Source organism: Perna viridis, chromosome 11, assembly GCF_037379345.1.
Source record: "Perna viridis isolate PV_CMFRI_1.1 ecotype Kerala chromosome 11, ASM3737934v1, whole genome shotgun sequence".
In the NCBI taxonomy this organism is placed as follows: domain Eukaryota; kingdom Metazoa; phylum Mollusca; class Bivalvia; order Mytilida; family Mytilidae; genus Perna; species Perna viridis.
Genome location: NC_142455.1, coordinates 24,813,744 through 24,834,977, shown reverse-complemented (window position 1 = coordinate 24,834,977; position 21,234 = coordinate 24,813,744). Strand labels below are relative to the sequence as shown.

The following is a 21,234-nucleotide window of genomic DNA, read 5'->3' as shown; positions in this document are numbered from 1 at the left end:
AATAAATATCAGGCTAGCTTGTTAGACTACATGAACTTGTGTAGTACATTTGTAGTACAAAGCAGGGTTTGTTGGATTGGTCAATTGTTTTTTTCCTGAAATGAATGAAATCTGTAACACCCATAGGACATTAAACCACAGTAACTCAATTTATCTGGTCCATCTACCATGCAGCCAAGTCAAAATCTGTTAGTGGTATTAAGATATACAATGAAGTGAATTTTCTAGCTTAGTTACAACTGAAAAAGCATTACAAATAATTAAAACTTGTTGTTTCAGCATAGACATTGAGATTTTTTTACTTTTGCCAATTTAAGACTGCGACAGACATTCTATTCAGCTCTTGATAATTGCTGCAGACAGGTCGAAATTCTTTGTCATTATTGTATTTTAACCCTTGTTGTGCTTCGCATTTCTGAACGAAGGTCTAGATTTTGATATTTTGCAAACTTATGCAAATTATTTACACAATGGTACTATTGCTGATTTATATATATAATTAATGATGGGTGATCATGGGGTGGGAGGGTGCATGGGCCAACAAGTGTAATTGAGAGGTTAAGCAATGATGGTATGAGAATTTCCAATGTCCTTGTTAAAAAGATCGCTCTTCATCCCACTTCGAACAAGCCTCTGGGACTATAACATGGAAAGTATTGTGTTTGATACCCAACCAACTCTGATAGGGACAGTGCTTTTGTGATACATGTACATGCATGAAAATAGACCCATTTGACACAAAAGTCACCTACAATGTATATTAGTAAAAATCCTTTAGTTTTACAGGCAATTTATGGAACATTCAGACCTTTCATTCTAATGTGTAGATGTTCCTTTAACTGTTATCCTGGACCTTCCAGTGAAAAAATGTGAATTTGGACCCCTGGTTATAATGTAATGCACTACAGGTACTTTATTACTTAAGACTAATGGGGAGCCCTTTAAATTGTGAGGTTTGCTATAGTTTTGACCACTGGATACTGGATAGCATTTATTTAAAGATACATGGGTTGTGGTCTCCAAGAAGCCAACTTTTCTAAAGCAACTATATCAAATAATAAAGGCTGGCATAAAAAAGGACTTAACTTTAGAACGTAAATTGGTCTGCATGTTCAGTAAGCTTTACCATAAAAGGTAAATCAAGTGTTTTCATTTTGCACTGATATTTTCAAAAAGACATACATGTATGTATACATGTATACAATTTTTTACTGCTACAGATTATACGCTCGATTTAAAAACTTTGGTTAATTAGTTTTCTATAAGGAGCATACATTTTGAATCAAAGCTAAGCAAATCGTGATACTTCAACTGAAATAACAGTATTTACTTTATAACATGAAATTGCCCAGTACTGGATAGGATTTTACAGTTCTTGGTCTAAGAAAGAAGTACATTGTACATTTGTACTACCAAGGATGCAAACATAAAGAACCCTTTGGACAAGAGTCACAAACAACTGGAAAAACAGGGAACTCCTTGGGCAAGAGTCACAAACAACTGGGAGAACATAGGGAACTCCTTGGGCAAGAGTCACAAACTATTGGAAAAACAGGGAACTCCTTGGGCAAGAGTCACAAACAATTGGAAAACCATTGGGAACTCTTGGACAAGTGTCACAAACGACTGGAAAAAACATAGGGAACTCCTTGGACAAGGGTTACAAACAACTAGAAAAACTGTATTTTATTCCTTTTTGATATGTACATGTTTGTATCTAGAATATTTAACAAAATAAGTGGCATTGAAAAATCATTTCATATAATTTTAAGCTATCTCCCTTAGCACTACTTAGACTAGAGAAAGCTAAGGTTTTTGAGATCATTCCTAAATTAAGTTTTCTTATCAACAATGAACTTAACATGATTTAATTGTTAAGGTTAATGCATTCCATTACTTTCTACACAGATAATATAAGAGCATGTACATATACATACAAAACCCTTCCTAGGAAACTTCAATTTGAAATATAGATGTACGAATTAAAAAAATGCAATGGACCAGGAATATAAAGTAGGGAATTGATAGTAATAGAAATTTCTGATTACTTGTATTGATTCGAGTGGAAAGAAATTTTGAGAAAGTTGAATTTTCAGAATGTTCAATTTCATGGAAATTTTACAGCTTGACAGTAAATATATGTATCAGTACACAAACCTGCAAAAACATTGTTATCGTATAGTGTTGATGTTGTTTGTGAGCATTTGGTTACAATAACATGAGTGTAATGTATAAATATATAAATATAATATATATGTAGATCTACATGTATGAATTGGTTCTACAAGATTATAACACACAAGGAAGGTTCAGATTGATTTTGAATGTTATAGTCCTGTCAGTTAAAGGAAAAAGGGGTATAAAAAACTGAGCTTTTTTTTCGTTTCTAGACAATAACTTGAGTATGAAGGTACAAAGGTATGGAATATATGAAATTGTGTCGCATGGTTTCATACCGTAAAGGGAATGTTCAGATTGATTTGGGAGTTGATGTTAACCCTTAAGCTGTTATGCTTTTTTTTTTTTCTATTGTTTTATATTGACCCGTGCAGGTCCGGGTGTCAAAAGAGTAGGCCTGCAGCAGCGCTAAGCTTGTCGTAAAAGGTGACTAAATAGTGCTCAGAACCCTAGTCGGGGGCTAGGGCGCTCTGCCCACAGAGCGATTGGGTTGTGTGACGCAGGTGGTGGAATGGGAGTACCCCTGGCGATTTACATGCTGGGGTTGTCAGGCTATAATACGGAAAACCTGACCGCAAACCATAGTGGTGCACCGTGTTGGGAAAGATGCCACATTTCTTGCACGTTAAAGAACCCTACTGTGGTATTCTCCCAGAGTAGGAACCATAGGGCTCCGCCACAGGAGGCTAAATTACCTCTCCCTATTTCCAGTGGCAATCAAAATTTGTCTACCCCATTGTCCTTGGGTCCCATCCCTTTTTCATTTTATCATCAATTTCATGTTCATGGTCTGAATATAGCTGAAATATTGCTGCTTGGACGTTAAACCCCAACAAACAAACCATTGTTTTATTGTGTAAATAGGGGTGGAAAGTAAACATTTTCAAAACTTTCTATAAATTGCTCATGTCTCATTAATTTCAGTCTATTTTGATTTAAAGTTAGGAATATTCTGTCTGACCTGAAAAGGATATTTTATTTGGTTCTGTTTTTTGAACTTGCAGACATTGTACCCGAAAAGCATTGAGAGTTAAATAATTTTTGGTACCTGTCCATCATCATGGTAGGCAGCTTCCTGCCAATTTTCACATTTTAAATCCCCCCACTGTGAATGGGGGTATATAGTGAAAGAGGTGTCCATCCTTCCCACCTTGTATTATGCAGAGTGGTATCTATCCCTTATCCACTACTACTGTACTGTAAACTGTTGAATGTAATTCATTGAAACTTTCACAGAATCTTTATTACTTACTCCCATTGTACACCTCTCATTAAATACATTTTGATTCAAAGGATCAATTTGGATGTCAAAAGGTGTATTTTATCAAATGGGGAAGTGGGGGTATCAAGTTCTTATAGTTTTGACTGCTTCTGAATAATGTGACTTACACATAAAAGACCAAGATAAGTGAGGAATATAATGTGCTGTACAAATGTATAGCACGGCTATTCATCGGTATCTTTAGTGGGCAATAGAAATAAATATCAGAACAAAGGAAATAATATTCAAATTGCCAATTAATTAGCATAATAGAAAAAAATCTGTGTTGTTTGCTGTATCATTTTTTCTGCAGATATAAGATTGCTCAGCATGCATTGTTAGAGATAAGACTGTATAGATATACACATGATATAATGCAGTGATTAGATATAAACAGCTCATAAAGTTTGATCTTATGTTAATCTCTGATAGATTATTATTGTACAGGTGTACAAACACAGAAGGCATTGGTTTGAAAGATGCACAAGTTGGCATTTAGCTAAAAATATGATGGGGTCTGCTACCAAACATCAAGACTAGAGTCCTCCTTATGACCTTGAACTATAGGGCCTGTGATTCCTACAGGTTCTTGTGTATTTTATGATCATAAACCTTTCTTGTTTTTTTTCTGCAGTTTTTCCCAATCTTCCAAAAAACTCACTGATACTTGTGCTTAAGCCATTGAAGATTCTTACTACATGTATTTATTTTTTATCTTTTAAAAAAATGTGTACCGTTTCTAACATCAACTATTGTCAATATTTCTTTGGCTTGGCCTTAGTGTATAGGATTCGCCACATCACTTCAGTGAGAAACTGTCACAATTAGTAAAATTGATCAGTGACTCATCACAGATTAAAAGTCCATTGATTTCCCAGCTAAACTGCACTATAATAATGCAGATACTATTATGTAACAGCTTGTGGTGATGAGTGGGTGGTATATTTTGGCTTTTAATGTATGGGGGCATGAACTGATTTTACAAATAATGATTAACATTTATGAAAGATCAAACTGATGTTCTTTGATTTGTAAATGTATTGACCTAGTAAATAAAGGTTGCTGTCATCGGTTTTTGCAGGTGACTTGATGTAATGCATTGTCTCTTGTAATTGCTCAGACCATGTAATGGTCTATGTTTAGGCCAAGATTCAAAATGGCTTAGTTTCCAATGGTATCCAACTGACACTAACAATGATTTGCATGCGAATTTTGTTTTGAAAATTATGGGCCAGCAAGGAAACTTTAGATATTTTTAAGGCTATACATGCATACAATGTTTCTTTTTCATTGTATTTACATGTACGTGTACATGTACATATATGCATTTAGACAGCTGTCTATTATGTTGCATATTTCATAGAATTTATTGACAGGGATAAGATTTATGAATTATCAAGGAATAGCATTATAATATATGTGAATACCATGCAAGTAATGTGAGACTAAACAGGTCTGCATTTGAAAAAATTCTTTTGTTTTAAATTGCAAAATTTTACTTGTGACACTTATTTTACTTTAAACCTTGTCATAAGACCATTGATTGATTTTCTCAACACAGTGTTATGTAATAATCCATCTATGCTGTCTGATGTCGCTTAAATCAATTTCCAAGACTAGTCTACAAAATCTAATGGATTCCTTCATAGTTCAAGTTAAACAAAAAAATCTATGATGGAGATTTTTTTTATAAAGGTTGGGGATGAGATACCAAACTCAATTAGTGTGTGGACCAGCATTATGTTCTTGCTATGTAGAAGTCACATGCATAGATTTTGTTTTGAATCTTGACTTTTTAAATTACCAGTACTAGAAAAGTCTTTGCAGGGATGAAAATTAGCAGACACCCAGTAGCCCATGTCTACTGCGCTTGGTTACCTTTTGGGTGAAATTTAATTGAGCATATAGGAAATACTAAACAAAAATATGGTCTAGGCTACCAGTTTGTATTTCCTAATTTTTACCCCTGTCTTTGTGGTATAAAGTTTACTCTGTACCATCCATATCATCAGATCTACCTGGTGTATACATAGACAGTCTCTTAACTTACATGGTACATGTACAAATAAAATACTTGTACATTTGTATTAAAAAATATATATTTTGACATTTGCATGTACATTTTATATTTGTTGTACAAATGATCATGTTGTTTTACAAAGTCTTCAATTTTCAAAATCCAAGGAACAGGTAAATTTTGGCCAAATTTCACTTGTAAAAAATTGGGTTAAAGTACAGCGAATTTCAGGTGGATGGGCAGAGAAATATATGTAACACTTTTCTCATCAACTACTAATGACAATCTCTTAATATTTGGTATCCAACATCAAGTGTAGGTCACATATCGTGGGATCCGATTTCAAGCATGTTGGATATCTTCTTGTTTATCAAAATTTTGCCATATCTGTCTTTTACCCATTTTCTGAACAATTACTTGAAATTATCTTCTAAAATTATGTTTTTTTTTCAATGTAGTTAGTGTACATGTACATGTACATATGTAAGTCTATAAACGAGCTTTGGGACTTGAAATTGGTTTTCTTAAAAAGTTATAATCGATCAATACAATGTTCATGAACGTGTACCATAATTAAAGTACATGTATGAACTACTTCTATAATGTAAGAATATTACTTTGCATATCAAATTTATTCTGAGAATATCTATTAGCTAAAGCCTTTGGACTTAGGGCTTAAATTAAGCATGACACTATTCAAATTCTAAGTAAGAGGAAGTTATCAATATGCATGTACAGTATACAAAATGTACATGTCCAGAATTATGGCTAGATGTTCTATTGTAATACACTGAGAATCAGGCATCAGAATTGCACTAGTCTCCTTGCTATAGGCTTTCAGCAGAATTTTTGTGTCTTTAACCTGTTGAAAAAGACTGGAGTCAAATATAAGGTACAGGTCAAATATCTAGATCTACAAAATGTACTGTAAGAAACTCTTACAAAATTATTACTGTTGAAAATTAGAAATCAGAAATAAATGATAACAAAACATTGTGTTTTGAAAAAAATATTATCCTTAGCTATCCCCCCTTTTCACATGAAAATTGAATGGTTGCTCCTTAAGACACTGTTTATTCATTGATTTTTAACTTATTTGGGTCATTTAGAAGGTTGTGATGTAGAATATATATTTTGTTGAATATTCATATGTTGTTTTCCTTCCTTCATGTTAAATATTGCACTAATGAATGTAGAAACTGGAAGATTTTTGAGAAGTCATCAAATTCTCTCAAATCTGTTTTTAAAGTGCATAGGACATTTTCAATTGTCTAGACAAATTATCTAATATCAGAAGAAATGTATTAACATCTTCAAATAAAGAACACATGGAGAAAAATCATTTCTATCAAAAACATAATTAATACCAATTGAACTTGTATTTTGGAGATGAATGGAGAAATGTTATTGAGGTGTAAATTATTTTGGCAACTTTTCCTCAATGTTTTTACAATACATTTATTGAGATATTGATACATATGCACAATGATGTACAGATGATGCTTAAGAACAGTTGTTATAATGATTTATTAAGGTAGGAAGACTCATTCTATTGTTTTGTTGGTTGTGCTTTTGTGGAGTGACACTATAGATGAACAAGTTACAAATATTTTACTGTTTGACTAGTGCTAGGTTTGCTACATGTATCTCATGAAGCTCTGCTACATGTACATGTAAAAAAACTTTCTGAAAGCCCATCTGTTTGGCATACAAAAAGCAATTTTAATAGTTTTATTCTAAATTTGTACATGTGCAACCAGTATTTCATTTTTATGATTGTATATGTACACTATACATGTGTACAGTACATGAATGTGCATATGTTTTACAATACATATAGATGAAAAGAAATATGATGCATAATGATTTGAGCAGGCTTATGATTAATAATCAACAGCAACGATAGTTACAAAAAATTGATGTTTTGTTGTCTTGAAGATTTGCCAGAGTTTCACTAGTATACTTGGGTTTCTGAAGTGATAATGGCACACTGTAGAGTAACTCTACATGTATATATGTAGGAGTATATTTTGGTTTCTGTATTATATAGCTGCTTTAGGAAATGATGTTGTGTCACTGTGTCATATTCTCTGGCTTTTGTGGCATTTAGTTCCAACAGGAAGTATTTAGTTGCAGTAACATGACTTTATTCTCTGATTTCAGAAATATAAGGATTAGTGTAAATGATACAAAATTAACTTTATATTGAAAAGACATGGCCTGTCCTTGTGTTATGAAACTACATGTACTTGTATGTCTTCGTGGTATAAGTATTGTATAATCTGTGAAAAGTGGTTGTGAAATGTTTTGGTGACATTTTAATGTTTTGTTTGTGACATGGATGTGTTCTTTTCTAATTAAATATGATAATAAATATTGACTATAATGAAGTAGCTTTGTTATACATGAAGATGCTGAAGTTGATGATTAGTTTTACAATAACACAGGACCTCTTTGTGTAGGACAATAATATCTTTGTGATGCCCACGGGGATTGTTCAGCCTTAGTTAAGGCCATCTGCCATTGCTATCATATCATTGATTCCTTTTATTTTGGGAGAAAGTTGACAAAATGCTACTTAAGCATTTATTATGGCATATTTTGTTCTTATAGTAAAGTGATGATAATGATATGGAACTTTTTAATTTTGAAAGTGAAAGTTTGTTGTGCAGTGGATACAATTCTTTCTTGATGTTGAAGCTTAGTAGAATGTGGAGATAACTGAATTCTCGATCTTTCATTCTTTTCAATTTTAAAAGACTTAAACTAGGCAGATTAAATTTCACTGATGACACAGACAGCCAGACAAACAATAGATTACTGATCATTAGTCTTAACCAGTGTTAATTGGATAAGTCCATGGGACTGACTCATTGTAGTTTTAAGCATATCTAATTTTTAACCATCCAGAACATAATTACATGTGTATGTGGATAATTTGATTTGTTAATCAAGACAGTAGGAAGTTGTATAACCCATGAGGATGATGACATTTATAAGATCCTTTTAAGTGATTTATCAAAAATTGAACAAAATTCGGCATGAGGAGATGATGACAAACTGTCATTTGTAATTGGGCATTATCATTTAAAATTTAAATGGGTCACAATAAAATTTACTATGTTTGTACCATAGAAAAAGGATTGATAGTTGGCAGTATATCATCATAATATAAAGCTCAGTTTTGTGTAGGACAGACCGGAAAGTAACACTCGAATTGATGGAAAATCAGGAAGATCGTCAAATCATTTTGACATGCACCTTTGAAACAAGATATTTTAAATAGGAGATGAAGCAGGAAATATTGAATAGTTCGATGTTTTAGTGTCATTTGTAGGGATTTCTAATTAGCATTCAAGCTTTTGTGATGCATGTACTTTGAACAATATTGGCCTTAGTGTCTCTTCAGGAAACAGCTGCTCTAAATGATTTCCTGTCTTCAGTTGGACAGGTGAACCTTTTGGACATCATATTTGATATTTCTTTTGTACTGATTTTATCCTAAAAAGGAAAAAAAGTTGATACGTGGATATAATGATATCCTGTGATAGATGGGGGATTCTCTTGGATTGAATTCATCAGGAAGATTTTACATATGTGTGTACATACACGGGATACACATGTATGTGTTGGATTATTTCTGTATGTTATAATGCAGATGCTAAAATTACATGTCCAAGTGAATATTTGTTGGACCTTGGTTTTGAAAGTTACTTTTAAAGTTTATATCTTGAGCATAGTAACTTGTTAATGTAGTGAAGGTGTGTGAAGACTGACGGATTAGTTATGAGAATCTGAAGTTGATATTCTGCAACACTTATTCAAAAACTTGCACTCCATCACATGAAAGAGTAAAGAAATGGAAAGTAGAAGTAATATTAAAAAAATGTGGGAACAGTTTTCATCAGAACTGGGCACCAGAATGGATCATTGGCTACGGACTGTTGCCCAGTTTCGCCAAGGAGAAGGTACAAGTAAAACTTGTATTGTAGGCTCTGTTCTACTGTTGGGTAGATACTTGGGTTTTGGTCTTTGTAAGAGATTTTAAAAGGTTTGTGCTAGTATCTATACCCATTGTATAAAAAATGTACATGTATATACAAGGATTTACACACTCTTTCACCAGATAGTGACCTAATTAAAGGGGAAATACTTGTTAAATAAAAGTTATTAGGTCCCAGCAACCATTTCTAACGTTTCCAAAACGGTAATTTTTAAAGTTCCACTGTAAACTCCTCGGACAAATGACATCTTGCATACCATTGTAAAGTTTGGAAAATAAGGCTTTCAAAATCATAATGCTAATAGCATGATGTTTTTAGAAAATTTTTTCAAAATTGACTTGAATAAATAATACTGAAAATCGACATTTTCACATTTTCTGCTAACTGGCAGCATGGAGGAAGATTACTCAAACATGTAAACAATATTTATACACTTTAGTAGTAAATTACAAATATGATTTTAAAGTACACATTCTCAACTTTAACTTTGAATACTTTTGATCAACATACACATTTTGCTCTTACAATGCAAAGATCTAAGTTCAGTGTGTTTTGGTACTATATAGGGGAGTTTGGCCATTTGATCCAGATGTGGTAAGTGAGATTATATTCAGTTTGCTAGTAGAAGTTATTTCCCCTTGTTATAATTTGCCTGGGGTTATGGAAGTCTGTATGCGATATAAATTCAGTTTAGAAATAACCCAGAAACTTACATGTAGATTTCCCAAGTGTACATTTTCAGTTCTTGCTGTATTAAGCTAGTAGAAACATTTTGTTAAATTCAACTTTGCCAGAGAAAATTCTGGCAGGTAAAAGGATGTACCAATTTCCCTTTGGTACAATGTAAGTAAAAAAAAACTTGAATTGATGAAAGGACTTGTCTAGTTTGGACAACAGACATTTGTTGTCGGGAAGTTCATTTTTATTTTGTGAAAACCTAAAATTGAAAAGAAAAGAAAACCAGAAACACTGCCTCTGATTCCCTTGCTCCTAAGCCTCTGTAAGGATTTTGAATAGCTTCTTGTTGAAAAATTGCAGAAAATATATAGATTACATGTACATGTGTATTTATGCTGGTCATATTCTAAACCTGTTTAAAAAAAATTGTGGAAAGAGGACAATTTTAATGATCTATATTCCATTCTTTCATTCAGACTCACATTCCTGTAAAATCTATATATCCCACGTTTTTTTATCTCACGCTTGTAGCCTTGATTCCAATACAATTATGTTTCTCTGTCACAACAATCAAATTGATTCTATTTGATCTTCTATAGATTTCTTGTTAATCATGGCATATTTTTCTTCTGCTTGTAATTGTATTATTATAGTCTGTGTCTTTTAATTGCTTTAATTCCAATAGTGACAAAGTGATTCACATTTGCCATGTGTGGAAGTTACAAATGTATCCTTGTTTCCTGATAATGGCTCTGCAACTGTTATTGATATATTGGCCAAATATGTCATTACCCATACACTCTAAATAGACTCTGCCTTTAGCTGTAGAGGACTAGTACATTTTTATATGAGAGGGGTGAGAGGTAGTATTTTGTATCAGCAGCTTGTCAATAATGGATTGCTGTACCCAATCTTAAAAGCTTTCCAAGCATTGTTTTATATAGTTTAACTAAATATGCATCTTTCTGTTGAATTATGGATAAGGTGGTTCAATGTTTTTTTGTTATCTTTGAAAAAATGGACATTTAAGTGATGCTTAAGGATGTGTGTGCATTAGAGCAAATAATTTTGTGTGAATCCGAGGAATATTGGATAATGAGACAGTTTATAAATAGATTCTGTTGATTTTATTTGGAGCATTTTCTTAGGCCTGTAACATGTTATAAGACTGTAAACATGTAATTGTGATTAAATCAGGTCTGGTGATTAATAGATGGACAGTTTTTGATTTATTATGTTGAAGCATTGTTCTGAGGTTTGTGTGATGTTCCCAGGTTGGAATAGGAAATGATTGTGTGTATTGTTTATTGAATGGGAGACTTAACTAGCATGTTAGCTGAGACAGAGAAAAAGGAGGTGTTGGATGACACACCTGAAGAGGAGCATGCAACTAGCCAGGAAGATGAAGGTACAGACAGTCCAATTTTTCCATTTCCAAACTTATTATTTTGTATCCTTGGTATCCATTTTAATTTTATCTGGATTTGCCTGTCTCTTTAGTCATTTCTTAGAAATTTGTTCATTTGCTGGTGTGTGTACCAGTATTTATTGTAAAAACATTACATCAGATTGCTATAAAAATTCCATTGAAATGATAAATATGTTTGTATTATACCCCTCACATACGAAGTGGGGGTTTTTAGTGATAGGGATATGCATCCTTCTTCACATGTAGGTACTTCCGTTTATCTGTTACTCTTCCTGTGCCACTGAATGAAATTCAATGACAATCTCGCAGTATATTTCAGATAGGCACCCTCCTAATTCAGAATTTGATCTGAATGGGTTTTTTTTAAGGGGGGGGGAGTTCATAGCAAAACATGGACTTTGCCTTTTATGAATGAAGGGTATCCATCTCTTATTACATCTTCCTATTGCTCACCTATTTCAAATCAATTTGGAGGTTTCATATAACAAGACATAGACAGTCATTTAGTGAGCATAGCCCACAGTTTTTGCCAAGTTTTGCTATTAAGTGTAAAATGCTCAACTCACAGCCTTTATTCAATGGTTGTCAGTATACTTGCATTTCTTTGTGAGTGAGTGCTTTTGTTGAAATAAACATTCTGCCATCTTGTGGCTTTTCAGTGCAGAATAATTTTCAAATTGCCCCATATGATGTTTCCAGTATAAACACACAAGGCATCACCTTGAACATTTTGGTTCTTAAGTGCTTACCAGGAATACTCTTCCCATGTTCAAAGGATGTCCTAAAGCATTTAAGTACATTTAACAAATTTTAGTCAATTTTGTTTGCTTCTACAGAAGTTCTTTAGGCACTCTGTGGCCTTATGTCAGACTGAGATTTTAAGTTTTAGACTGAGGATGAGACTGTGAAAATTTATTGTTATTGTTCATGGCATTCATTTTGTTTGTTCCTACATGTACGTTACATGTAGTTCCCTGGGTTGTCTGTTTCTTTACATCAGGGTACAATATGAGTTGAGGATTTAGGATGAGATTGCTAAAAAACATTGTATATAGAGTTCATTTTATTTGCTCCTAGTTCCCTAGGTTGTCTGTTTCTTTACGTCAGGGTATGAAATGAGTTTTAGACATTGGATGAAATGTCTAAAGTGCATTAATGGCATCATAACCCGCCCTTTCTGTTACTGGGTAACCCTATTGCATTGGTTATTGTATTTCAAGTTCTCATTTCCTACAAAATCATCCTGTGCATCATTGTTACATTACCAACCACTATGTTCATGTCATTATTAGGTTTGATAAGTAGTTACTTCTATTGACAATGGGAAGGCATTGTTATCTGTAGAGTAATGACCCTTAAAATCACATCAAACAATAGAGGGTTTGGTTAGGATAATATAGTATACTTAAACTTTAGACAGTCATAGAGTGAAGCTGAATTTTATTTTGTTTGACTATGTTACTCTTTCTTAAAATGAAAAACATACTGGCAGTGGCTCTTTTTTCCAGTTTATTCTTGACTTTGCTATCTCATGTATAGTCTTATACATGTATGGTAATACTATTGGTTATATAAAGAAAATTCAATTAATGGTACATGTAAAATATTGTGAATGATATTGTATATTACATGTACTTTCTGTTCATGTTTGATTGGCATTTCTGACTGAGGTACTGATAATATGTTGAAATTAAAATAAAGTTACATGTACGTATAGATTATACATCTTTGTTCCTATAGTGAGGGTTATCAAGATAGCAGAAGGAGAAAATTGATATTGACCCAAGGAGTAAAATTCTTATAAAAACATGTTATAAAGAAGTGTAAAAACATAAGTGTTTCTATTAGAATCATGTAGCAGGAGAGTTCTGGCTTCTTTACAAAGAATTTTGTGAAAAAAAGGAACTAAGTGAGCTACAAATGTACTGAACTTCATATTTAAAATAAATTTCATTTGAATGGATACAATTTGCATTTAAATGATTATGATTGCATAGTAGATTGGTCTGAAGATATGAGAAGACAGAATACAGACAATTCCAAAATCAATCACTCTTCCTGGTCAAATGTAAATTATCAGAGATACTACACATGTCATACACCTGGCTTTGAAGTAAACACACCTTTTCTCTGGGTTTATTGATAAAGTCAGAGAAATTTCTAATGAGACTTGCATGTTTACAAAAAAGTTGTTTCTTGGTATAATTATAATTAGTTAATGGAAGGATGTTGTACATCTTAGGCATTGATTGAGATGCTTATGCAGATTGTGTGCAAGGGAAGTTTTAGGCAGGGGAAAGAAACACTTACTTTTATTACCATGGGGATATATGTATGAATGTTACTCTTGAGATTTTTACAAGTTGCTTGGTTTGTAATTAAGGTGAATCAGATGTTTGAGATTTTTTTCCAGAATTTTCTAATTATCAATAGAAAAAAATCAAAGAAAGCTTAAGGTCTATAGTATTTATGCATAGACACAAATGGTATATGTATTTAATTGTTTGTAGCATGTACAGTACTCAATGTATGTGTAAGTGTAATAAATAGTTATAAATTAAATTTGATGAAGTGGGTTTTGTGCTTACATGTACTTTTCCAATGACTGTTCTGAATGACTCATCAATATACATTGAAAAGTATAAAAGAAAAACAACAGAAACAAAACTGCTGAATATATACGAAATGCATACTAGGTGGTCACTTGCATAAATTTTAAAGATGGCTTAGTACTGACTAGTTTTGTGACCACCAAACATTAAAGCACTTGTACTTAAAATTAAAACAAAAATAGTTGAAATAGATGCAAAACTGGAACAACAGTAATGAATATTTTATTGAAATATTTAGACACCATTTTAAAATGGTCACAGGTGACATTGGTGAAGTGATTTGAAAATTATAATAAAGTGAATTTTCATACCTCTTTATCTTTTAGTATTTTATAACTGGTATCCAAGCATGACAATAAGAGTTAGATAATGTTTAGAGCACCTTTTGTCCCTTGGCTATTTATGTGTAATGCCAACCAGAGTATGAAATATTATTTGATTTTTTTCTTTCTATTTTTAGAGCTACAAGCTATGTCCATGCGGCTAGTGTCCGGCGGCACATACAATGTTCGGGCATCAGAAATGGCCGCACACATTCAGGACACCCGGCCAAAAACAGTGACATGTGTTGTCCATTTTTTGGATGATAGCCAGGAAGTATTTGAAGTTGATGTAAGTGTATGTATTTATGAATTTCAATTATAAAACATATTGGTGACATAGATTACAAAGCAACGAAGCTTCTCCATTTTCTTGTTCTTGTGTTACCTTTATAGACAGTTCAGGTTGTTAAATGTGAAGTATCGTATGGGGTTTTCCATATCACAGGTACAAAGCAAACATTACATACCCATAACTACCAGGCTAGGGTTTTCTCAAGGGTTTATATTCCCGATGGCAAAGGGATATTTTGGGTGTGATATGAGAAAATTCACATGATAGTACAGTTTTATCCTAAGTTTCAATACCTGGACATATTTAATATCAGTGTCAGTTTTTCTGGCACCTATCATTTGGTATGTATCTAGGCATTATGGTTGCATAAAGTTCAGCATATACATGTAACTTCAGATCAAGAAATACATGTACATAAGCTTGAAATGTTATGCCCTTTCAACAGTGTTTTCTTGAAGTTTGAATTTTTGTCTGTCCGGTCTAATTTTTAATCTGAAAGTATATTGAATGGTGGCCAATACCCTAAAAATACTTTGCTTTGAATTTTAATAGTCAAATTTATGTAATATTGAAGTAATTTTTTAGTTCTTCCTTTTTTAGCAGTAGGGCTTATTGTTCATAGTAAAACAAATATTAAACATTTGATAGTATGTTGTCATTGGCCTATAGGTACATGTATTTAAGATTGCTCACTGCAGTCACGGGCTACATATGTAATGAAGTTTCAATGTCAAGTCTTATTTGATTTATTATCATATGAAAGGTATATGTTTTCTTTTTTTTTTTTCAGAAAAGAGCTAAAGCTCAACATCTTCTCGACAAAGTGTTTGGACATTTGGAACTTGTAGAAAAGGACTACTTTGGTCTCCAGTTTATTGATATAGCACCTCCGAGTGAAGCTGGTCCCCATGGACATGTGCAAGGCACATCCTACGCAATGGTATGTACCATCTATGCCTTTAGTTAGGTCAAACTTTTTAATTCTGTTTTGCAGTGGCCGCTGTGGCAAGACTTTAAGAAGGAAAACTTTTCTTTCTAACATTATGATGTTTCCACGAGGTTGTGTTCATTGTTTTATACATGTGTCCTTGGAAAAATATTAAACTGTTCTATTTTGTCTGCAGAAGGAGGTTGGCAATGTGAATTTGTTTGTTTTGTGCACACTTAAACTGACTAAGTCAACACCATCTTAAGTTGCCGTCTAAAATAGAGCTTTTGTAAAAAAAAAAAAGAAAAAAAAAACTGCATGTTAACATCTTTGATCTTAAGTAAAAGAATTTGATGAATCAGAGCCTCATACTTTTCAAGAATTACCCCATTGTCCATGGGAAGATTAAATATTAAAATGTATAGAACTTTTGATGTAAATTTTCACATAACAAGTTGTGCATTTGATATCATCTGAGGTTAGAGTTAGAAACATGAATCATAGCATCACACCTACAACATTAACCTTGTCTTTTGGATAGGTTTACCCCAGCTCTGAAGGATGGACATGTATGTTTTACTAATGTCTGTCAGTCTGTCTGTCTGTTTGCAAAACTTTTTATCAGTTTTTTTCTGCAACCACTAGGCATAGCCCATGGTAAATGTCTTATTGTATTAAGGTTAAGAACACCTCTTTGTGTAACCTTGTATAAATATTTCACATAAAGATAGGCCATCAATGAAGATCCCCGTGCAGGTCCGGGTGTTAAAAGAATAGGCCTGCAGCAGTGCTAAGCTTGTCGTAAAAGGCGACTAAATAGTGCTCAGAACCCTAGCCGGGGGCTAGGGCGCTCTGCCCACAGAGCAACTGGGATGTGTGCCCCAGGTGGTGGAATGGGGTACCCTGGCGTGTTACATGCTGGGGTTGTCAGGCTATAATACGGAAAACCTGACTGAAAACCATAGTGGTGCACCGTGTTGGGAAAGATACCACGTTCCTTGCACTTTAAAAAACCCTACTGTGGTATTCTCCCGGAGTAGGAACCATATGGCTCTGCCACAGGAGGCTAAATTGCCCGACCCTACCCACCTCTCCCTATTTCCAGTGGCAATCAAAATTTGTCAACCTTATTATCCTTTTGTCCCATCCCATTTTTCATTTCATCATCATTTCATGTTCGTTTTATCATCCATTCCATGTTCATCGTCTGAATATAGCTGAAATATTGCTGCTTGGACGTTAAACCCCAACAATCAATCAATCAACCATCAATGAAGCATCACATGAATAAGTGTTTCAACGTTTATATCTAGATTTTAACGAATTAATCAATTTTCCTCACCATTAGGAGACGTCTCAGATCAGCAGCTCATTGATCTCTGCGACCATTAAAGTGTTTTGAGATTTTCCTGGAATTTCTGCACTTATTTCTGTCTTTAATATTGATTTTTGTGTGACTGTTTCCCAGAATCTCATTGTGTGTGGTTTCTGATAGTAGTAAATGCAGTTTAAGCAAATATGATATTAGGGTTGACTATGATGGGTGGAGACCCATTTTCAATGAAAATTCTATTTGTTGTGGTTATTGAAGCCTTTTTAGTGATTGTTCTATCCTTTTTTATGTGCACTGGTTTTATTTTACAAAAGTCCATCTACATGTGGTATAATATTGTTCATTGCCTTATAATAACTTTAAAAATGGAAGTACATTTTTTAAAACATTTTCGTTGTATCTTCTTGGAAGGAAGGTCTTGTTAAGTTTTTTCTCTTATTTTTGTTCAGAGTTCCTTAAGCTTTTCACAATTTGCTCACAGTTTTTTTGAGTTTAAGAATCACTATTAGATGGGCCAGTGGCTCATGACTTGATGAAATAGACTTAACTGACTGGATATGAAGTCACTCATTATGTCTTAATTTTATGGACTTTCATGACCTGTATAAATGAAAGTTTTGACTGAGGATTTGATACCTGCCTATGGGGCTCTTCTGAAATGATCGTGATATTCAAACCCCCTACTTTTTTTCATTTTGTTTTAATTGCATTTAAAGTTAAAAATACAAGAATCACAAGATCGGTGTAAAAAATTTTCAATTCAAATTATTTCTATTAGCTGATTATACAATAATCCTGTATCTGATTTATTGAAAAAGAACAATTTTACATCTTGTATGTCACCATTTGAACAAAATAATGAGGATATGACCTAAATAAACCTAAATTCTCATGAACTCACATATACATTTTGTACATGTGATTTGTATACAGTATCATTGGCTAATAACTCTTTATGGCATATTATCTGTTTCAAGTGTTTGAGATAATGTTTTAAAAAAAAGCAAAATCACAGGAAATGTGTTTTAGTTAATTCAATTTTGAAAATACCTTGCTGAAAATTTTCTTAAACAAATTAGTTTTCCTGGTTGTTTGCAAGTATGTAGCTGTGAAGCAGTTTTATTTTTTCAACACAAAGAAATTTTGTCAGATGTTTATATAGATATTTTACTTATGTTTTAAAATTTTCCTACATCTAGACTTCCATGTATTGGAATTTAAAAATTTTCTTGGATCTTGACTTCCATGATTGGAACTTTAAATTGTTTTAACCTACCATAAAATTGCTGGGTATATAGTTTGGCATGTGTTAGGTCTTCTTCATTCCCTCATTCTGAAAAAAAAACAAACTGTTTTCTAGATTTGTGTTCTTAACATATGCAGATATAAGTACTAATATGTTTTTGAAAAAAATGCAATACCTGTATTGGAGGACTGATAAGCTCACTGTTTTATCAAAAACATATTAACATCTAAATTAGTTTGATATTGACCAATACATGCAAGTAAAGCTGACAGATGAAACAGACAGAGACCAGTGTTGCATAGACTGAGTTTCATTGGTTTATGCTAAAATAAGATTGGTATGGCCTTATTTTTAACTTAAAATTAATCTGCTGTGGCCTTATAGGTGAAGCAGACAGATGATATTTTGATATTTGGCAATGATAGCAAATTACATGAGTGTATCTGGGTGTGATTGGGAAACTTTCTATGTAACAATGATCTACTGTAGATTTAATGATTTGATCATCCTTTTAATCAGTCTGTAACATTTGGTTTCATGCCCTAGATTCTATGATGGTTTATACAAAACATATCTTTTTTTTGTATTATAATACTTTCAGGTCATTGGCAGTTTTTTTTGGTCTCTTATATGTTTGTTGAAGTTAATTGATAAAGTTAGATGTATGCTGTCTTTTCCTTATGCATTTGAAATTTTCATGATGTTTTTTTTTTGCATACATGTTAACAGAAAATATAATGTACGTTACATAGCTTTCCAGATGAAAATTGGAAATAGCACAGCTATTTAGACTTTTGTAAGAAGAAAGCTCAGTACAAATATATTTTTGTATTTCATTTTGAAAAGAAGTAATTTCATTTAGTATTAGCCAGTGGGAAATATAGCAGTAAGCTCTAATATATATGGGTCACTGAAGAAATCTAATTATACCCCATGCAACGAAGTTGCGAGGGTATAATGTTTTTGACCCGTCTGTCTGTCAGTCCATCTTCAGTTTTCCAGATTTTCTTTTAAACGCTTGCAGTGATTGACATGATATTTGGTATATAAGTTCACCATGATAGGTTACAGGTCAAGTTTAACTTTCATTCCGCTCCAATGATTTTTACCGAAATTACGGGCCTTGAACATTGCAAAATTCACAGAAATAACAGTTTTCCGGACTTTTTTAAACGCTTGCAGACATTGACATGATTTTTGGTATATAAATTCACTATGATAAGTTACAGGTCATCTTCATGTTTTGTTCCACTCTGATGATTTTTACTGACATTACGGGTCTTGAACTTAGCAAAATTCACAGAAATATTCTGGATTTGTTTTCTAAACGTTTGTAGATATTGAGTCAGTTCCGCTCCGATGATTTAACCAAAATTACGGGCCTTGAACTTGGCTAAATTCAGAGAAAGAACCGTTTTTCAGACTTTTTTTACTAAACGCTTGCAGATTATGACATGATTTTTGGTATATAAGTTCACCATGATAAGTTACAGGTCAAGTGTACGTTTTGTTCCGCTATGAAGATATTTACTTTGGATTAACTAAAACTCAAAGAAATCACAGTCTGGAGTTTGAAACTGCCATTTTGAGTAATAGAATTTGGTTAGAAGGTGAAGGTGCAAAGCCTGAAAAACATCCTTATTCCTCTTTTTGTCGGGGTCCTTCTACATATATTTCTCTTACGAACAAATTTACTTGAGTATCCAACATGAGGACGCGTGGGGTATGTGAGCGCGTTCACTAAGGTTCTTTAATTGATATACAATTTTTCCAGCTTAGAACCATATAAAGGACATAGACAACACCAATAATTTTGAAGTTGCACTCAAGCTAAGAATCCTGCAAAATGTGATACATGGTTGGAAAGCCTACATATTTTTATTTTTTATATTTTGTTTAACAGAAAATTACATGTGGCTCCTCACAGAACCCGTGTTCATAACAGATAAAAATTATATAGAATGCATTGCAGAATTTAAAATTGAGGGAGATAACTCAGTAAGTGACACTAAAATGCAATATAAACTGTTGGATTTTCAGTGTGGATTATCTCCTAAAGGCAGACAGATTGGAATGAATAATTAAACGTTTCTTCAGATAGACCTTTAAAGCAACTTAATAACAAAAATAAAAATATGCAACCTTTTTGGGGGGGTGTATCACATATTACAGAATTTGCATGATTCTTTTAAAGACTGCTTTAATATTAATTGCCACTGAAGTTTTTTTTATTTGTGAATAACTTGATTATTAATTTCGTGCAAGAAAATCGCCAAAAAATGAGTCTCATCTTTGAGAGATTGTTAGTGGCGAATTTAAATAGTTATATAATAAAATTGACATCTTACTTAAAGAAAGCAGTCATTATTTAAACCTCAGTTGATAAGTTACATACATGTATATAAAAAGCTTGCCTATATATTGTTCAAAGGTTGACATTCAGGCATTTTACTGTATTGAGAATTGTAAACGTGTTCTGAGACCTTGAAGTATATGTATATATTTTTTTGTAAATTTCAATTTTTTAAACCCCAAAGATTGAAAAACATGTAATGAAGCACTTCAAAAGTAAAATGTTATAATTCCATGGCAGTGTGAATTGCCAAGTTACATAATCAGATATCCAGGCAGCTGTATGATGAATTTTTTAGAAAATATAGAACATTTTATCAATAATGAGCTGTCAAACAAATCATAATTCATCACACCAAGATCTTTTAGCACTTTTTATCCTGTAAACGTGATGTCTAAATGGTATTGAGTCCCTGATGGTTTCTCAGTGATGGAGGAAATTGGCTGAAATTTAGAGAAACAATTATGTCTTCTAGCTTTCCTTATGTCATATATGTCAGAAGTGTAAATGTGATTATTGCTTTTGTTCTGATTCTTGAAAAGGTACTAGTGTACTGATGACCTTGATTTTCTTGGTGTTG

General features: G+C 32.9%; 1 protein-coding gene across 10 annotated transcripts in view; it reads left to right on the top strand.

Annotated features, from left to right (window-relative positions):
- Window positions 1-21,234, top strand: part of LOC148603485 (tyrosine-protein phosphatase non-receptor type 4-like) — a 113,922-nt gene that overhangs the window by 1,056 nt on the left and 91,632 nt on the right. For 3 of the 10 annotated variants that reach the window (XM_088551765.1, XM_088551763.1, XM_088551759.1), the window contains exons 1-3: window positions 7,449-9,424; window positions 14,640-14,791; window positions 15,585-15,734. In XM_088551765.1, coding sequence (XP_088407891.1) covers window positions 9,316-9,424; window positions 14,640-14,791; window positions 15,585-15,734 — 411 coding nt within the window. In that variant the 5' untranslated portion in view covers window positions 7,449-9,315. Of the gene's footprint in view, window positions 1-7,448; window positions 9,425-11,319; window positions 11,547-14,639; window positions 14,798-15,584; window positions 15,735-21,234 lie in introns of those variants that run through there. The other 7 variants (XM_088551761.1, XM_088551762.1, XM_088551757.1 and 4 more) reach the window with 4 other exon arrangements.